The sequence below is a fragment of the Schistocerca nitens genome, chromosome 2 (genome assembly GCF_023898315.1).
Source record: "Schistocerca nitens isolate TAMUIC-IGC-003100 chromosome 2, iqSchNite1.1, whole genome shotgun sequence".
Taxonomy (NCBI): Eukaryota; Metazoa; Arthropoda; class Insecta; order Orthoptera; family Acrididae; genus Schistocerca; species Schistocerca nitens.
The window spans coordinates 740,146,427-740,166,693 of record NC_064615.1 but is presented as its reverse complement, the minus strand read 5'-3'; the positions used below and the strand labels follow the sequence as shown (position 1 = coordinate 740,166,693).

General features: G+C 41.8%; 1 protein-coding gene across 2 annotated transcripts in view; it reads right to left on the bottom strand.

Moving 5' to 3' along the window:
• Positions 1-20,267, bottom strand: part of LOC126236956 (cGMP-dependent protein kinase, isozyme 2 forms cD4/T1/T3A/T3B) — a 582,919-nt gene that overhangs the window by 27,452 nt on the left and 535,200 nt on the right. For both annotated transcript variants that reach the window (XM_049946654.1, XM_049946653.1), the window contains 5 exons: positions 14,180-14,293; positions 5,463-5,568; positions 5,206-5,269; positions 2,446-2,523; positions 783-877 (listed from right to left, as the gene is read on the bottom strand). In XM_049946654.1, the coding sequence (XP_049802611.1) occupies positions 783-877; positions 2,446-2,523; positions 5,206-5,269; positions 5,463-5,568; positions 14,180-14,293 (457 nt within the window). The remainder of the gene's footprint in view (positions 1-782; positions 878-2,445; positions 2,524-5,205; positions 5,270-5,462; positions 5,569-14,179; positions 14,294-20,267) is intronic.

Sequence of the window (20,267 nt, the reverse complement as noted above, 5' to 3'; positions counted from 1 at the left end):
ACTTGAGTATTGCTCATCAGTGTGGGATCCGTACTAGGTCGGGTTGACGGAGGAGATAGAGAAGATCCAAAGAAGAACGGCGCGTTTCGTCACAGTGTTATTTGGTAACCGTGATAGCGTTACGGAGATGTTTAATAAACTCAAGTGGCAGACTCTGCAAGAGAGGCGCTCTGCATCGCGGTGTAGCTTGCTCGCCAGGTTTCAAGAGGGTGCGTTTCTGGATGAGGTATCGAATATATTGCTTCCCCCTACTTATACCTCCCGAGGAAATCACGAATGTAAAATTAGAGAGATTAGAGCGCGCATGGAGGCTTTCAGACAGTCGTTCTTCCCGCAAACCATATGCGACTGGAACAGGAAAGGGAGGTAATGACAGTGGCACGTAAAGTGCCCTCCGCCACAAGCCGTTGGGTGGCTTGCGGAGTATAAATGTAGATGTAGATGTAGATGTAGATGAAGTTGATAGCAAACAAATGTTCAAAAGTTGTGGAATTGAGAACTGCTTGGACCACAAAAAATTTTGTTTACTTTATAATCATTTCATTATTGAAATAATGGCAAAAATTTGCAATTAAAAATGGTTTTCAGTTCCACAAAATGAAATATCTAATCTGTGCACTGAGACAGAAACCAATTTTATAATAATTTCTCAGTGATAAAAGCTATTAAGAGAAGCAGCGAAGTTTGCACTACACACAATTCTTACCATTGATGACAGCTGACAGTAATATGAAATGGTACATCAACAATGCCACAGAGTCAAATACTATATTAAGACTCACCCTTGTAAAGCCTTCTCTCCAAAGAAATCACCTTTGTGCAAAGTCCGGACATACTTCTCCTCGAGTGAATTGGGCTGCTTCATCGTGACTTTCACCTAAAAAGTAAAAATTAGTATAATCTCTACAGTGATATGGAGATTTATCAGAGGCAAAAGTACAGGAAGGTTCAAGAGCGATATGCTTAGGATGTAAAATGGTCAATGCAAATGTGCTACAGAATGTACTAACTGTGGTAAGTATGAAGTACAAGCAAATAAGATTGTATGGTGTCAGCTCACAAGCCTGCACGATTTTGACTCTGTCAAATGAATCCATGTACACATACATAGCTCCAGAATCTTACACTTCAATACAGTAGCAGCAACTAAATGGAGTCCACCTCCATAGCTGAGTGGTCAGTACATCCAAATGTCATGCGAGGGGTCCCGGTTCAATTTCTGTGGGCGTCAGAGATTTTCTCCACTAGGAGACTGGGTGTTGCATTGTCTTCATCATCATTTCATTCACATCAACACACAGTTTGCTGAAATGGTATCAACTAAAAAGACTTGCACCAGGCGACCAGTCTACCTGTTGGGAGGGCCTAGTCATTTGCACAGAAAAAAAGCCAAGGACTGAATGACCACAGTGTCACCCTCAGCCAATGGCAGTATGAAGGGATGGGGGTCAGTATGCCAATCTACTGGCCATTGTTGGATAAGCAGATGTGATGCCAATACTTTTCATTCAAGTAGATCTGCAGCTGGCATCACGAGGCTGAGTGTACCACAGACCAGTCTTCCCACCAAGAAAATATCCCTAGTAGTACCAGGAATCAAACTGAGGTTCTCCATATGGCAGCCATCTGCATTGACCACTCAGCTATGGAGGCAACTTAATGGGCTACCTTAGTAATTCTCCGGACAACATGCAGTGCAGTCAGGCTAAAGACAAACCACCAGTTGGTAAACACTCCATTTAGAGTAAATATTGCTTCAAAAATTATTCTTATAACATAACACAATTCTATATAGTCATCCCAAAATTAATGTAATGAGAAATGGTAATATCTGTCCACTTATACACCATATCTACGTTTTTGGTAACACAGGCTCCAAAATGACTTTAATGATTTTTGAGAACTGTGGTTTTTACCCTACAGCCCCCTTTCTATCTGTCGCCCTCCTCCTCCTACAGTCCAGGGTTATTGCAGGACGCTTTAATATGATTAACTAGTCCAATGGTAATGATCTGAATCCATGGATACAGTGGTGTAATCCTTTCAATTGCTCAAAATTACCATGTTTGACATATAAATGCCAATTCTTTTAATCAGCTTAATTATTTGTTCCAATGCAGAATAGAGGTTACTTAGGTGATACTATAGTCATGTCGGCCTAAGAAAATCCCTGATGGCTAGAAGCACTGTTGCCACTTTCCAACTGCACAGTGCTAATGGCTGCAGGCAAAATCACCTATGAAGTTCTGACTACACTGTCGTGTTGCCACAGAGCTGCTTATAAAATGACATTAAGTGACTGGTTGAGACAGATACATGAAGCTGCGCTGCACTGCCCAGCCCACTGCAACTGTAAGGGATCTTTTTAGGCCGACTCATTTATAATCTCTTAAATAATACCAAAACACACACACACACAAATTTTACAAAGCTTCTTTTACATACCTGTCCTTTGCTAATGATGAAGAATGTGTCACCACGTGCTCCTTGCCTGATGATGTAGTCACCCTCATTGTAATATGTCTGCAAATGAAACAAGTAGAGAAGAATCAACATTTTTCAATTGGAAATAAAATGTCATTTTACTAACATAACTAGGTTAATGAAGGAAACAAAGACTCTACCAATATGGTAGCGATAATCTACGTCTACATCTTTTACGTAGCATTTACATTTTGACATGTAAAATTTTTTAAATATAATATTGTCAGTATTTGTTTACTGATAATACAAAACTAGATTATCTGATGTAATTCCAACTTTACAATTGGAATTGTGGCATTAAGAATGCCCATTGCTTTAGTTAATCAAAGCAACTCTCTCTCTCCTTTGTACTGAACGAAACAATTTAAATTTGTACACACAATAGTAACAGTGATGTAGTGTTCACCTAAAGACTTCTCCTTCAAGCGCACCTTATGCTATAGGCCTGGCACTAAGCTTTTCAGTCTTTCTACTAATGATATTTCAGCAGCTGCTAAATCTGTTTTATCCTCAGCAGAAACTTCCATCATTGTATCCAATGTTTCTGCAATGAACCACGGTTCATTTCCTTTGCTGGCCGTATCGAGTAAAATGATTCCGACATCCTTTAGTGTCAAACTGTCTCCCTTCGTTATTCCTAATATTCCACTGATCTTTAAGAGGTTTGCCCGAGCACTTCAATCAGAGCACTGTTGTGTCCAGTCAAGCAATGTCTTATTATCTGACTGGGCCATATCCTTAAAACAACTGGGTGCATGTGGTGCAGATTTTTGAAGTACTGCTTCGCATAACAGACATTACAGCTTCCATCAATGTAGTGTCACTACAATCTGCTTTGAGTGATGCAATGTCTCCCCACATTTTGTAAAGACCTTTTCAACCTTCAAAATCTGGCACATCAAGGGGGTTATAAGATTATTTAAGCACAGAAGTGCTCAGCACCTATCCATTTTGGCTTTGTTGTAAATATTCAAAGTTTCAGTGTTTCCTTGTGGTAATTTACACACTTCTCAGGTGGAAAAGCCATTTTCATCCATACTTTTTGCACAAACTGATGGTGCGCTACTGCTTCATGAACCTCTGCAGATGAAGTCACAACAGATGCTTCACAAGATGGAGGTTCATCATGTGGGATACTTGAGTCACTCAAAATACAATCACCTTTTTTGGAAGAGTCAAGCTCCATTGTACTATCTTCATCATCATCATCACCAGAGAAAATATTTGTCAAAATTTCCAGACATCTCTGCTGCCCTTCAAACAGTGTCTAATATATTAGTGATGTTAAAATGCTCCATGAAAAGTGGCTTCCATTGTAAACCATTCAAATGCTAGTCCAACAATTTGTTCATAACCTCTGAGCAACTACTAAGGTACAGAAAATCAAATAAACCATTATTTTTAGCACAGTGTGACAGTCCTTGATACATCATATCAAAAAGAGCCATATTATGACAAATGTATCTGACAAAAATTAATTTTACTTGATTCTGTTTTTTTTCTTTTTTGCACACTGACAAACATGTTTCATTCAGTCATCATGTTCTGTAGACCCACCTGGCAGGGAATCTTTATGATGTGGAACAAGTCAACTTACAGATCAACAAAAAGAAGCAGCTATTAGAAAAGGCATTAATAAGAAGTTATCATTATAATATTCATTTGCGTACTCAAGCTATATTTAACACAGTAAATAGGCATGAGCATCACATCTTTGAAAAAGCTAGTACCCACTCTGTTATCCACTGATATAGTTCCTGCTTATGTCCTACTACAAGCTTAATACCTACATGGTCACATTACAATGAATATCTACATCTGTAACCAATGATGGCTTGTTTACAATGAGTGCTACAAATTATCATTAGCCTAATAAGAATCTTCAATTGTTTAATCAAAATAATCAGATAATTTAGAAGTAAAACTACTCCCTTTTGGAAAAATGTATCTATACATTGTCTGTATAATAAATAATTTCAAATAGCTGCAGCATTGCATTATCAGTGGGCACATAAACTTGACAGAATGTTCCTTCTCAGTCTTGTACCTGTTAACAACTCATCACTTCAACCATTCACTGAGTTTTTACCTTTTTTCCTTAACTTATTTATATTCCATCAAAACTTTCCATTTATAGATCTGAATGTGTATTATATGGAACATCTTTACAAACTAGTTGTAGGAGACGGGGTAAGTGACAAAATATTTTAACTGACACTTCCCTGGAACCTGTGTGTGTCACTGTTGTTTAGTCACATCACTGGCCAAGCAAGTTATCTAACAGAAAAAAGTCACAGTTTACCTGTCACATTACTTACATTCAAGATCAGTAGTTGTAATAATGTTCAGTGTGTAAAATTGCATTTCACTATAACACATAACTCAAACACTTATCTATGTAGCAAGTCAAGTAACGTGACAACAAAAACATGAATTGCACTTGTAAAATGCAACGCAGGAGAAATATCTGTAAACAAAGGTGTTTGTTGTACTAATCATGCAGTCAACACAATCATGTACATGACTGAATTTATGATAAAATCAAATCCGAACAAAAAATGAACTTCCAGTAACAATTTTAGATTTAAAACTCTCCAGGAACTTAATATTAAATACTACAGAATGAACTATGATTAGTACCAGTGTTAAACTACAGTTCAGTAACTAACAGTACATCATGTTTGAACAATAATTCAGTACGCTACAGAAAACATCACTTACCTCTTCCAGCACATCTGATATCTTTGTGAGTGTTTCTTCAGGTAAGTTCTTGAAGATGGGAACACTAAAAAAAAAAAAAAAGAAAAAAAAGAAATAAACAGAGATACAGAGAAGGCAGTAACAAAATGTACAATTCACTGCCCTTTCTTTGGCAAAAGAATCATTCATGGATGTTTAATGACTGCTGAGAGTTACATTACATTTGTCTTTTGCACTAACAAATTATGTTTACAAAAGAAACTTGTGTGACAACATACCTCTTGAGAAAGTCGGTGTACTCTGCCTGCCGGCTGAGGCCAGTCCTCATCATGATGGTCTGGAAGCATTGCCGCTCGATAGCCCATAGCTTACAATCGGTCGCCGCTGCAACACCCACCATCTCATTCATATCACGGAACAATAAAATAGCTTTGTATGAGTATTTAAAACTAATTCAGTGTTAAAATATATCAACTGAATGATAATGCAACTGTCCATCATGTGAACGTTACTACTCCTGATATGAGGTCAGTTCAAAATGTAACTTCCATCTGGATATTACAGGAATACTAGCACACATTACCACTCTCTATTATACATGGTGTCCAAGGAGTAATGGTCAATACTCAGGGATATGACAGGATTGATTATTTGCAGCAAAAAAGTCTGACAAATATGGCCTCTAAAATGCATACCTTAAGAGCTATGAAACTTGTTCAGTAGAAGAGACATGGCTCACAGTAGCAAAGATGAACAAGTGCTCATGGCTCCAAAGGTATGCAATTTAGAGCCCATGTTTGCTGAATTTTTTTCTTGTTTTGCACCATACCATCTCTCAGACTATGGAAAACAAAAACAATGCAGTCGAAGAGATTTGTTTTGCAGTGCCACAGATGAAGAAGTACTCAAAACTCCTGAAGTAAACATTTTAGAGCCCATGTTTACTAGACTTTTTAGCTCTGAATAATCATTGCCATCATACTCCAGAGTATGGACCAGTCCTCATGGAATACCCAGTATAGTTATTCAAGCTAAAGTTTCTTCAGCATCTTTTTCTCCTACACTGACACACTTATTGCAGCATACACTCTTGCCATAGAACACTTCTGCCAGTGACCTTAAAGACGATTCAGTAGCATCATCAAGCTCTGTATCCTTAACAAAATGCATTGACAATAGCCAGTTTTCAAATTGAAGAACAGGTTATAATTTCCATTAGCCAAATCAGGACTATAAAGATGAACCTTTATCAACCTCCATTTGAAACTTGCCAAGAGTTGTTGATGTTTCTCTTTTTCTTTATGGCAGGTGGGTGGTATTATGCAGCAAAACCACACCAGAACTCAAAAAACATGCCATGTCACTTGTTTTGAAGTGACCTTTGTAGCTTCTTCTCAGGTCTTACTGTACACTATTCAGTTGTAAACTGGATCAGCAGTTGTCATTTCATGTCCCAGAAGACAATGGCCACAACATACTTGGAAGAAAACAACTGCAACACTCTTAAATTTCCATGAACTTCTGTTTTGTTGCTACATATGCACACAGAATCCATAGCTCATCACCCACATCAATATTATCAAGAGAACGATCACCTTTGTCTGCGTACCACAGCAGAAACATGAGAGCTTAATCCATTCTGTAGAATCTTCATTTTGTCTGATAAAAACTCACCATAATTTACTCCTAATGATGTAAAACAATGTTTCTACTACAAGAAAACTGTAAATGATAATTCTTTGATTGTGAGTCCTCAATTTTTCCTTAAGTTTTTGAAGATCATCATCTTTATGCCAGTGACTGTTAAGAGTTTTTATTACACACTATTGCAATTTTGGCCTTAGGCCATTATCAAGTGATACAGCCAAATTGCAATAGTGTGTAATAAAAACTTATAACAGTCACTGGTGTAAAGATAATGTCCTTCAAAAAGTTTTTTATGACTGTGAATCCCAGCTACAACAAGTGTTTTCCTTAAGTGTTATGTCTACTTTTTACAGCTGATTTGTGCCTACAGATAGTTGTGCCCCATTTGGCTGATTGTGCAAACAGATTTATGTAGCTGGTAAATGTATCCACAAAATTCAGGTAGTAAAATAAAGATTGAGATTATTCATTTCTATCTGTATTCAATGGAACTGAATTTTATGTTTAAAAACTTAATTTTTGTACTGTACAATGAATTCATGTATTTCATATCTTCTGAAACACTGCTAGCAATCAAAACCCCACAATTCCCTTTTGTTTGATGCAAAGGAGTCAATTCCTGTAACTTTGTAGTTTCTTCCATATACAAACTGATATCATGAAATATTTTTCTTCACTTTTCAAGGGCCATTAAGGTAACCTGACATCCTTGTGACAGCTAATGATTCCAGGAGCTTGTGTGTATTTAACTCGGAACAGTCAATGACACACTTCTGATGCTGCACCACTGCTTAACTGACTGAACAAGACTTTCGATGTCCATTGGTCTACACAACAATTTTTATTATTTCTGTTTTCTGCTTTTGCCTACTGGTATGGCACAGTGATAACAATATGACAGTGTTTGTTTATTCCCATTTTAGTAAAAAGTCTATAGCAAAATGTATATAATTTAACATTCTATAATAATATACTTTTTGACAAGCAAAATTAGGTTCTCTCTACAGATGGGCTAAAATAAATGCTATGAACTTTGATTAGGAGATTACTGATCTCTTTCTATTGGCTGTGTTTATTGCCTGCAAGAGTCATCAGGCAATTTCATGAGGAAATCGCTATTGCCTTTTGCCTGTTACCAATTGTAGTAGAAGCGGCCATAGTTAAACCATTATCTTCCTTACTTTGTTCCTTTTCTCCATGACACTGCCTTGTTCAGTTACCATGTAACTCATTGGACACAGCTTCACATGGATGTGTTTTTTGTACATGTGCTTTACAAATAAGAGTAATAAATTACAGTGATACAACAGTCTCTGAGTGTTGGGTGCAGGATACTTATACACAGTACGCTTAATGGTTCCTTATTCTTATCATATTTTTTGACTGTGAGGAAAAATCAAATAGATCAAAGACAAAGACAAACTGACATCTACAAGGACTATTCAAAAAGTAATGTCTGATAGGCTGCAAAATGGAAATGACAGTGAAAATCTAATAAATCATTGCATACATGTGTTGGGCAGTGTGTCTAGTATGCATGTCAGTTGCATCATGTCACTCTTTTCACTTCTGAGTACACAGTGGGCACATACAGATGCTAAGAACAATGGTGTCTCCTCCCAAGTATGGGTGCCCACTAATTTCATGCAACCCCCACATAACACTCCTGTCATGTACTTTCTTCTTCATGACAGTACTTTGCCACACACTACAGGAACAATCAGGAAGCCCCTGCACTGTTTTCAAAGAGAAGAGTTTGATCACCCACCATACAGCCCAGACTTGGCTCCCTCTGATGTTCATTCATATGAACCGCTGACTATGAAGACAACATTTTGGCACAGATATCGATCTGCAGTCCATCACAGACAAGTGGTGGGAAGCACACGCAGCTGCCTTCTATGACGAGGATACTGGAAAGTTGGTACAATATTACCACAAATGTCTTTAAGTTGGACTGGCGACTATGTAGAGAAATAGCTGGCAGATGTAGTAAACTGTTGAAAATGAAACATTTTTATTCTCATTTTGGCTTCAAATTCACGACCGAGCAGACCTCACTTTCCAAATAGCACTTTTACTTATATAAATTTCACGACACACTTATAACTAACAGCTAAAAACATAGAATGTAAAATATTATTACAATAAACTAACGTCTCCCCTTTTTAACAGAGAGTTCATTGTACATAAGACACTGCATTACAAGGGAAGGAAGACAATCGGTCAAAACTCAACTGTTTTTGTGGGCGCAGAGTTCACAACAAATCTATTTACAGAAACGAAACGTGTTACACCATGAACGCCCTGATAGAACACTATAAAGCTGATATTCCAGTACTTGCGTACCTCTTGAATATGTTGATTAAAATTTCACCCATACACATATGAGCTTATTTTCAGCACAGAAAATAGCAACTATACGGATAAAGAATTATGCGAGAACATGATCGCTATACGGTGTGTCCGACGTTACTGGAACATTTGAGGTGGAGATGGCAACACAGCACGCCCAGAGGAAGTAGATGATCTGCAGTTTATTACCATCTTTCGTACTTTGAGAAAGGTTGAATGATTGCCATGAGGGACACGGGAGAATCATACCAACAGGTCGCACACACCATTGGCTGTAATGGAATGACTGCAGAATGAATGGTGGCGAAGTGGCACGAAGAGTAGGCTCGGATTCTTACAGGAGGACCAATCCATGCGAAGATCATTCGACTGGCTCTGATGAATAGATGGATGGCAACAGCTGAAATCTGGGAGGAGGTTTCATGCAGATGTGTCACCATGAACCGCCGGGAACATATTGGAAGCTGGGTTGCGATCTCGAGTTCCCATGGGTCATTTGCCGCTGACGCCTTATCACAGACAATGGAGAGTTGCATGGAGCACGTGTCAACAGGGGCATTGAACGGTTTTTGTGGTTTTCAGCAGCGAGTCTTGCATTCATCTGTGGACGTCAGATCGACACCAACATATCAGTAGACGACCTGTTGAAAGGTCGTAGGAAGCAGCGCTTCTCCTGACCCGTACATCTCCAATTCCTGCACTCACGATGTTGTGAGCTACTGGATATGACAGCGGGACTGATACGGTAACTGCTGATGGGAGTGTGCTCGCCAGTCAGTGGCAAGAATGGTAAACGTCATTGTCATACACTTCATAACCAGGGTACCAAATGGCATATTCCAGCAGGATAATGCAAGGCGCCACACTGCAGTTTACACCGCAAACACCTCGAGGAATGTACGGATCCTCGACTGGCCTGCTTGTCACCCGTAAAGCACGTTTGGTGTGCGATGGCACGGCATATAGTTTCATACCAACCTCAAGCCATCAGTCTTCGTGAACTGAGGCAGCATGTGTTTGAAGCATGGCTAGAAAGTCCTCAAGATGATATTCAGGGGCTATTAGCTTGCATGTTACAATGAACACAGGAGTGTACTCATGCCCATGGGATCAACATCACACTAATAATGATGATGGCTATGTTCCGAATGAAATCGAAGTTTAATCGCTTAATACCAGTTATGTAATGTTCAGCTCCAGAAAGTTTGATAAATAACGGATAGGTGCTTCATGGTGCAACACTTCCCATTTCCGCCAGTGTATTATATCGCGACCTTAACTGACAAAACACGCAAAAAACTGAACTTTTCACGATGTACACCCTTTATACAGAGTGAGTCACCTAACGTTACCGCTGGATATATTTCGTAAACCACATGAAATACTGACGAACCGATTCCACAGACCGAACGTGAGGAGAGGGGCTAGTGTAATTGTTTAATACAAACAATACAAAAATGCACGGAAGTATGTTTTTTAACACGAACCTACGTTTTTTTTAAATAGAACCACGTTAGTTTTGTTAGCACATCTGAACATATAAACAAATACGTAATCACTGCCGTTTGTTGCATTGTAAAATGTTAATTACATCCGGAGATATTGTAACCTAAATTTGGTGCTTGAAACCTCCGACGTTCAGTTGCGTGTTGTAACAAACTCGGGCCACGGTCGGCGAGCAGCATCTGCAGAGACATGTTTACGATGACGGCCGTGTTTACGAGTGTGGCTGTAGTGCACTGTTGTGGTTTGGTCTAGCTGTCGCAGTGTCCGCATGTAGCGCTTGTTGCTATTGTTATTCTGCATTCGTCTCCGCACGCAGACCAACTGTAGTACACCGTGTTACCAGACGTCTGTGATAGTGTAGTGTTGTAGGAACTGTGACCATGGTGTATTCGAACTCTGAAAAGGCGGAGATGATACTCATATATGGCGTGTGTCGACGAAATGCAGCTGAAGCCTGCAGGGTGTATGCAGAACGGTACCCGGACAGAGAGCATCCAACGTGCCGCACATTGCAAAACATCTACCGCCAACTGTATGCAACAGGTATGATCGTAGCACGCAAACGGGTCCGTAACAGGCCCGTCACAGGAGAAGCGGGTGCAGTTGGTGTGTTAGCTGCTGTTGCCATGAACCCACACATGAGTACACGGGACATTGCGAGAGCCGGTGGACTGAGTCAAAGTAGTGTCATGCGCATACTGCAGCGTCACCGCTTTCACCCGTTTCATGTGCCGCTACATCGGCAATTACATGGTGATGACTTTAATCATCGAGTGCAATTCTGTCAATGGGCATTAACAGAGAATGCGTTGCAGTTCTACCTGTTTATCGATGAAGCGGTTTTCACAAACCACGGGTCAGTGAATCTACGGAACATGCATTACTGGTCCGTGGACAATCCTCGCTGGCTCAGACAGGTAGAGCGACAGCGACCGTGGACTGTAAATGTATGGTGCGGAATCATTGGCGACCACCTCATTGGTCCTCACTTCATTGCAGGGGCCCAAACAGCTGCAACATACATCGCGTTTCTACAGAATGATCTGCCAACGTTGCTCGAAAATGTCCCACTGGAAACGCGTCGACGTATGTGGTATCAGCATGATGGTGCGCCTGCACATTCCGCAATTAACACTAGGCTGACCCTTGACAGGATGTTCGACGGGCGTTTCATAGGACGTGGAGGACGCATAAATTGGCCAGCCCGTTCTCCTGATCTTACACCTCTGGACTTCTTTCTGTGGGGTACGTTAAAGGAGAATGTGTACCGTCATGTGCCTGCAACCCCAGATGATATGAAACAACGTATTGTGGCAGCCTGCGGCGACATTACACCAGATGTACTGCGGCGTGTACGACATTCATTATGCCAGAGATTGCAGTTGTGTGCAGCAAATGATGGCCACCACATTGAACATCTATTGGCCTGACATGTCCGGACACACTCTATTCCACTCCGTAATTGAAAACGGAAACCACATGTGTATGTGTACCTCACCCCTCATGGTAATGTACATGTGCGTCAGTGAAAAAGACCAATAAAAAGGTGTTAGCATGTGGACGTTATGTGCTGTTCCAGTCTCTTCTGTACCTAAAGTCCAGCACCGTTCCCTTTGGATCCCTACGTAATTCGGTGCTCTCCGATACACACGATCGAACAGCGGAGGAGTGGTACTCAAGCGTCAACTTTAGGTTACAATATCTCCGGATGTAATTAACATTTGACAATGCAGCAAACGGCACTAATGACGTATTTGTTTATATGTTCAGATGTGCTACCAAAACTAACGGGGTTCCATTTAAAAAAACGTAGGTTTGTGTTAAAAAACATACTTCCGTGCATTTTTTTATGGTTTTACACTAGCCTCTCTCCTCACGTTCGGTCTGAGGAATCTATTCGTCAGTATTTGATGTGGTTTACGAAATATATCCAGCGGTAATGTTAAGTGACTCACCCTGTATGCCTTTAATCACTCTGAAGATGACAAACCTTTATAGAGGAGGCAGTCAAATGAAAACGAGACAGGTGGAAAGAAAGTTAGCAAACTATTTACCATTTCAAAAGTAATCACCAAACTGTGAGACAAGATGGTCAATGCCTTCACGGAAGAGTGACTGCGGTTACTTAAGGAACCACGATTATACCTAGGCCTGCACCTCTTCGTCCGAAGCAGATCGGCAGCAACGAATGTCTTCCTCAAGTCTCCAAAAATATGGACATCCCAATGAAACTTCTGCAGAGTACACTCTAAGATAAAAAAAAAAAAAAAAAACGGTGCACCACTAACGAATTATCCGAATGGGGAGGATATCTGTGGATGTACCACACACGTACAGACAAACAGATCACTACAATTTAAGAAAAAATGAATGATTATTCAAGAGAAAGAGCTTCACAAATTGAGCAATTCAATAACGCAATGGTTAACCTCTGGTCAGTTATTCGGCTTGGCATTGATTGGTTTGACGACCTCCTGAGGGATATTGTACCAAATTCTGTCCAATCTCTGCGTTAGATCGTCAAAATCCCGAATTGGTTGGAGAGTCTTGCACATAACACTCCAAATGTCTGCACTGAGGAGAGATCCGACGACCTTGCTGGCCAAGGTACGGTTTGGCAAGCACGAAGACAAGCCGCGGGAACTCTCGCCTTGTGGGTGCGGGTAAACCCTAACTTGGGCATCAAGGTTGCCGGATCTCTCTAACGCGGCAATAGGACAGAATTTGGCACGGTATCCCTCAGGAGAACATGCAACAAAACTATCAGTCAGTGCCAAGAAGAATAACTGCTTGCATAACCACCAGAGGTGTACCAACGTATTACTAACTAGCTCAGTTTGTGAAGCTCTGTCTGCATATGTGCATCACATCTACCGATAACTGTCCTTCGGGAAATCCCTTCGTAGTGCGTCTTTTTTTCGTAAAAGTGTAGTCGAAACAACCTTGCCAACATATTGGCCCACCACACGGTGTTTAGCCCTTACATATCCTCCACACAGTCCCGATGTCTCCCCATGTGATATTTTTTTTTTAATTTTATTTTGTTGTAGGCCTGAAGAAAGACATTCGTGGATGTCTACTTGCTTCGGACAATGTGGTGCAAGCCTGGGTAGCAACCGCAGATATTTTTCCACGAAGGAACTGTCTTGTCTCACATGGGGACACGCGGGGATAAATATATTAACAGTCACGGCGATTACTTTTGAAATAATGGAAAGCTTACTTGCTTTCTCCATCTGTCTCGCTTTCATTTGACTGTCCCTTCTATGACAGTAATTATTATTACTTCTCATAACATTTTTCTATTAAATACTTCTTCGTCGAGTTGAGATTATAACCACGAACTTATTTAATCAATATTTAGGTAACATCCAATAGAAACTTCCATCGAAATGAGCTTATACATAGTGGTAGTACAGAATTAACTTGCGGAAACTGGCATGAACTACTCCGCCGGCTGAGGTGTTACAGTATGTGCTGGACTTACCCTTGATGGTGGCGGTCCTCTTGCAGTTGTAGAGTATGGCGAGCTCACCGAAGACCTTGCCCGCTGCGAGCGTCGAGAGGTACTTGTTCTCACGCGACACCTCCACGCGGCCCTCTGCAAAAAGAAACAAAAAGCCGGCGTCAGCACGAGAGAAATTATTGCAGTTCTGCAACAGAGCAACGGCACTTCCCTGTGGTGCTTTCCTCGCAAGTGAAAGCGAACCAAATTCATACATCAGTTTCGGTCCATAAGTTTACACTAATAGATTTCGCGATTTGATTTCATTGCGTAAGCGTCTTTCAGTTCTGTTCTGCGAAAGTGGAAGTCAATGCTAAATATTCATCTTATTGTTCCACTGCTTCGTTACATAGAGTAATAGCACTTTCGCTTTATTACGTTGTTTACTTTTTGGTTTCGCAATCGGCTAAAAGAAGTGGTAATTTGTAATGTAGTTTATCATCTTCTAGTTCTCTCTATCAAGATTTGTTGCGCCAGTAATGTTGGTTCTGGATTAAAATATCACTCTCCAGCGGGGTGTGATCTAATATAAACTTTAATGAGGGATTAATGCCAACGTACTGAACCGATTTTCTAACCCGGAAATTTGCCTTTCGTGGCCGAAAGATACATATCAATTTTCATTGTAACACACCCTTTTGCTCTGCTAGATGGTTGTAATATGCTATGAGGACTCGAAGTCACTTTACGCCATCACAGTAAAAAATCCCAAGGTAGGAACCAATCTCTAGACGTATGTATTAAAACGAATTCTACATAGAGGGGATATATTGTAAAAGTACCAAAAAGTGCAGAACCCTCTATGTAACGTTCTATTAAAGGAAATACCTTGTTGTATTCAAGGCACTTATGTCTATGATATTGACTGGCAACGTAAAAATTGATAGGCTTTGCAACACTTCAGATACGAAGTATGAAAAATGTATTTCGCAGTGAACCGAGTTCATCCCTTTCTGAATTGTAATATAGGTTTACACCAATCGAGTACCTGCTCAGCTCCTTCTTAATTTTTATCATTGCTGGTGGAATATGTCACCAAACGATGTCAACTTTATTCAGAAGCCGAATCACCACCGCAAGATCTCCAGGAACAATGGCTACAATGTTCGCCAAATAAATGAAGTGATCTCACGTAAGACTTATGTTTAGGGCAAGATAAACCGCTTGCCAAAAAGTCACCAAATCAAATCGATCTTCAGGCCTCCGACAAAAATACGGCAATTTACTGAGAGCAGTTAAAGACGCAGCAGGTCTCATAATAGTTGGGGGTCTACAAGATGACTTGCGAGAGTGGCCAGTCTTACGTCGGGTAAACAGTGCAGGAGTATCATGAGAAGTCTCATCGCCTACGCTACCCTAAAAAAAAAAAAAAAAAAAAAAAAAAAAAAAAAAAAAAAAACGCGTTAGCTGAACATGCTGTAGAAAATGGTCACCGGGTCGAACTTGGCGAAACATCTGTCATAGGCTCGCAATAATTGCCATCGAAATAGAAATCACCAATAATATCCTTAAGACGGTGGCCTACAGTTCAGCGCGACGTGGGATCCAACGATCGTGAGGTTGAAGTGGGCGCATCAAACGCCGAGTCAACATATGCCCATACAAATAGTGATTCCGTGATTGGGGCCCACAGGAAATACGAGCCCGGCAACGAATTTGCGACGTCACGCTAGTTCCCTTATCCGAGATACATCGCGAACGGTCGGCTACGTTCGTGGGAGGCGGGAAATCGGTATATCAATGAAAAGGTAGCCAATAAAGTCATTTACTGTGTTCACGTATGTTATCGAGAGCGTGAGTCTATCTAGAAGCGCAGCTACGGTGTTACAGTGGTCTCAAACAGTAATTCGCTCCCCACTGTAAACGATTGTCGCGTGCTGTGACGTACGCCCCAGTGCCCGTATATCTCTTTGGCCTCGCGTGAGCACCAGTGACGTCACAACCAGCAGCTGGTGTACATAAGGGGATAACAGCAACCCACGGGCAGTCATACTACTTGACATTGACAAGGGAGCGCTTTGTCGAAAGCTCGTGGCATTTTAACCACTTGACACGTCTGAAAGCCAAGTACAATTTATTCATGGTTCAAAAGTCGCTTAGACTGATTCATTTTAAGAATTAGACAAAGTTAACGGGTCTGGATAATATAATGCCAAATTAATCGATTTCTACTGTATCGCCGGCCGCGGTGGTCGAGCGGTTCTAGGCGCTTCAGTCCGGAACCGCGCGACTGCTACGGTCGCAGGTTCGAATCCTGCCTCGGGCATGGATGTGTGTGATGTCCTTAGGTTAGTTAGGTTTAAGTAGTTCTAAGTTCTAGAGGACTGATGACCTCCGATCTTAAGTCCCATAGTGCTCAGAGCCATTTGAACCATTTTACTGTATCTCTTGGTGTACCAGGCACGACAACGAAATAAAGCGGAAGTGAAATAGGCCACAACCAATTTTTATATTAGCCTAACACTATAAGGATCACATTCGAGGTTTTAAACGATACGGAAGAACTGTCGCCTTTTTGCAATTAACTGAAGTGTTCGATATCGCTTGGCCAACTCTCAACCAAATTGTCATCTTTAGGCCTAATCTAAACCTCGGCAACGCTACAGATCAGTCTGGTATAGCAACATACATTCCAAAAACGTAGCATCGACGAATAAAAAGTATTGTCATTGTTCTGCTCTCTTCCTGTTTACGCATGCGTGACGGCACACGGCATACCACCATCAAGTCATGGGACGTAGCAGACATCGGGTATCGGTACATTAAGTTGACTCGTTTTTTGGACTAGTTTTGAAAGCGTTTTGTAGTTCTCTAGAAATTTGGAACACCCGATGTGGTGTTCTATTCGGGCACATTATTGAAAAGTATTTTCTTTTGCGTTTTACGGACAATTCGTGGCCGCTACGTTTGACTCGACATCCAGTTCGAGGAGACGGACGGGTCACTGTTTGGCGTGTCTTTTAAACCTTTCCGAAGGCGTATTCAGTTTCAGTGGCAAATGTGTCTACAATTACTGTGAAGTCGCATGTACAAAAAAATAAATAACATTCAGCACATAATTTTTCTCAGGTGCAGCTTCTCGCTGTTGGTTACGGATGCGCGATATAGTTTCCCAGCGTCCCAGTTGGCCGTGCTCTGTGTCGATATCGATCTCTGCACAGTTTCCGCGCGATTTCACCTGTCTGGGGACAGCGGTGACAACGGAGGCAAGTCGAGACGGACGGGAGAAGGGGGTCGTGGGTAGCGGTGCATGTAAACAGCGGGTGGTGGTCCCTGCTCGGGGCGGCGACACGGCGCGATGTGGAGCAGCGCCGGGGGCGGATCAGGGAAAGCAGGCCGCCTGTCCTGTACTATCCCGTGACAGACAGGCCACAAGGACACGGCAGGGAAAGCGAGCGAGGCGAGGCGACGTCGCCAGGCCGCGGGCAAGAGTGCACCGCGAGGCGGCCGGGTCGCACTGTCTCACCCCCGAGACAGTGCGTCACCAGGAAGAAAATATTCGGTACACACACCACGTTCACACACTGATCTAGTGGCGGGCCCACTACAACCTCCCCTCCCCTCCCTAAAAAAAAAAGTACGAATAATTAATGTAACTCATTTTTTTCTCTGCCAATTTTGGCTGAAAAAAATGCAAAATTTGTCGAGGGACATTGTGAAGTATTACCGGTTCAGCCTCTATAGTTTCACGAAGTTGCGTTAGGTGGCGGTGCTATACGTAGCCCTCAGAATGGCGTCTGTAACTGAGGTGCGTTCCAAGCAGAGAGCTGTCATTGAATTTCTTTCGGCGGAACGCTTGCAGAATGTCTACGGAGACCTGGCAGAGAACGAAAGGACGGCGAGTCGTTGGGCCTGTCATCATTGCATCACGATCGCGCAAACTTGTCCGATATCCCGCGTGCCGGCCGGCCGCACACAACTGGGACTCTTGCAATGTTACAATGTGCGGTCACACTCATTCGAGGTGATCGACGGATCACAAAAAAACACCTCGCTGCTCAACTGCACGTCTATGTTGGTAGTGCTGACAAAATCGTCCTCCAGTTGGAGTACTCAAAGGTGTACGCTCGCTGTGTTTTTCCACCCCACAGCGCCGGCCGCGGTGGCCGAGCGGTTCCAGGCGCTTCAGTCCGAACCACGCAGCTGCTACGGTCTCAGGTTCGAATCCTGACTCGGGCAGGGATGTGTGTGATGTCCTTAGGTTAGTTAGGTTTAAGTAGTTCTAAGTTTAGGGGACTGATGACCTCAGATGGTAAGTCCCATACTGCTTACAGTCATTTGAGCCATCCACCTTACAGCCCAGATCTCGCCCCTTCCGACTTCCATCTGTTTGGTCCAACGAACGATGCACTCCACGGGAAGCAGGACGTGGATGTTGGGGATGTTATTAATACAGCAAGACGTTGGCTACGAGGTCGATCAATAGTATGGTACCATGCAGGCGTACACGCCCTCCCAGAAAGGTGGCTTAACGCCATCGCATCGAAGGGAGATTATATTGAAAAATATTGTTTTGTTGCCAAATGAGTGGCGAATAATATGGTGCATTGGAATCCTGAATAAAACCACCCTGCTTTCAAAAAAAAGTGTTGCTTTACTTACTGAACACTCCTCGGACTAAATGCGGTTATCCCGTATGTATTACAGAGATTTTAATGAACTGTTTTACTTATTGTTTTTGGTGCTGATAAACATCTAAATCGTGGCTGATGAATCCACTTACACCCTGAAGAAACAGATCGCAATGGGATCACAAACGACCCATACAGAAAAATCAATGCGAACTATTTAGCATAATTTCACTGTAAGATTTCAGAATCCTTCCCCACCAAAACCGATGGGAGAAAAAGCTCTTCCATCATTTTTCGGGCGTACATTCGACGTATTTTTAATTCAGTTCCGATATTTCGGCTGACAACTTTTCTGCCATTCCATGGATTACGATGAAGTTAAGATACTGGCCACAACCTCATCTTACTGGGATTCAATGGTCAAGGAAGTTGTGGAAATACAAATAGCAGACAATATGCTCAACCGGTAGGATTGTTTCTTGCTCAACAAATCATGGGAAACCCTCATTCCAGCCCGCATCTCGTGGTCGTGCGGTAGCGTTCTCGCTTCCCACGCCCGGGTTCCCGGGTTCGATTCCCGGCGGGGTCAGGGATTTTCTCTGCCTCGTGATGGCTGGGTGTTGTGTGCTGTCCTTAGGTTAGTTAGGTTTAAGTAGTTCTAAGTTCTAGGGGACTTATGACCACAGCAGTTGAGTCCCATAGTGCTCAGAGCCATTTGAACCAAACCCTCATTCCACGTCTGCGTTCACAAACAAAATATTCTAAGTCTTCATGCTATCCATAATTATCAACAACATACTTCATAAGCACTGTTTGTTCACCGCTTCTACGCTTGCTTTGTTTTACCCTTAGAAGCCTCAGGTTTATCTATGACTGACGCTCTTGGTACCAATTAGTGTTATCTATTACGCATGAGCGTTTATTCCACAGTATGTAAAGTGCTTTAAAAATTTGCAAGCGACTCACCTTGAGAATGGCTGCAAGTCGTCAGCCGAAATATCGGAACGCAAATTAAATATATCCCGGGTGCCGGTCCGAAAAATTATGGACTGCTCGTATAAAGAATGATTTAAAGTTAAAGGTATTTAAACATTCCTTTGTAAACGGAATGAGTGATTGAGTGATAATGGCATGCAATAACATCATCAGGCTTGTGGGCGAATGCTCGATGTCTTTACAACTCTTCCTTCAAAGGCGAACATGTTTTTCTCGGACGAGTGTGCAATATATCGCAGCGCAAAAGCGAGAAACTCTCATTTTGATGAAGAACTTTATCACAACCCACCACATGGTATTACATGGACTGGTATGTCCGTAAGCCACTTGGTAGTTCAATATTTCTTCGACAGTGTTTTGAATCACATTGCATATCTCACCTCGTTACGTGACTGGTTCATTCCACGTCTGCAGGATCGGGGATTGCTCGGCCGTATATACTTCCAGCAGGATGGAGCATCAGCCCATTACGCTAAGGCTGTTAGAGAATATCTCAATGAGGT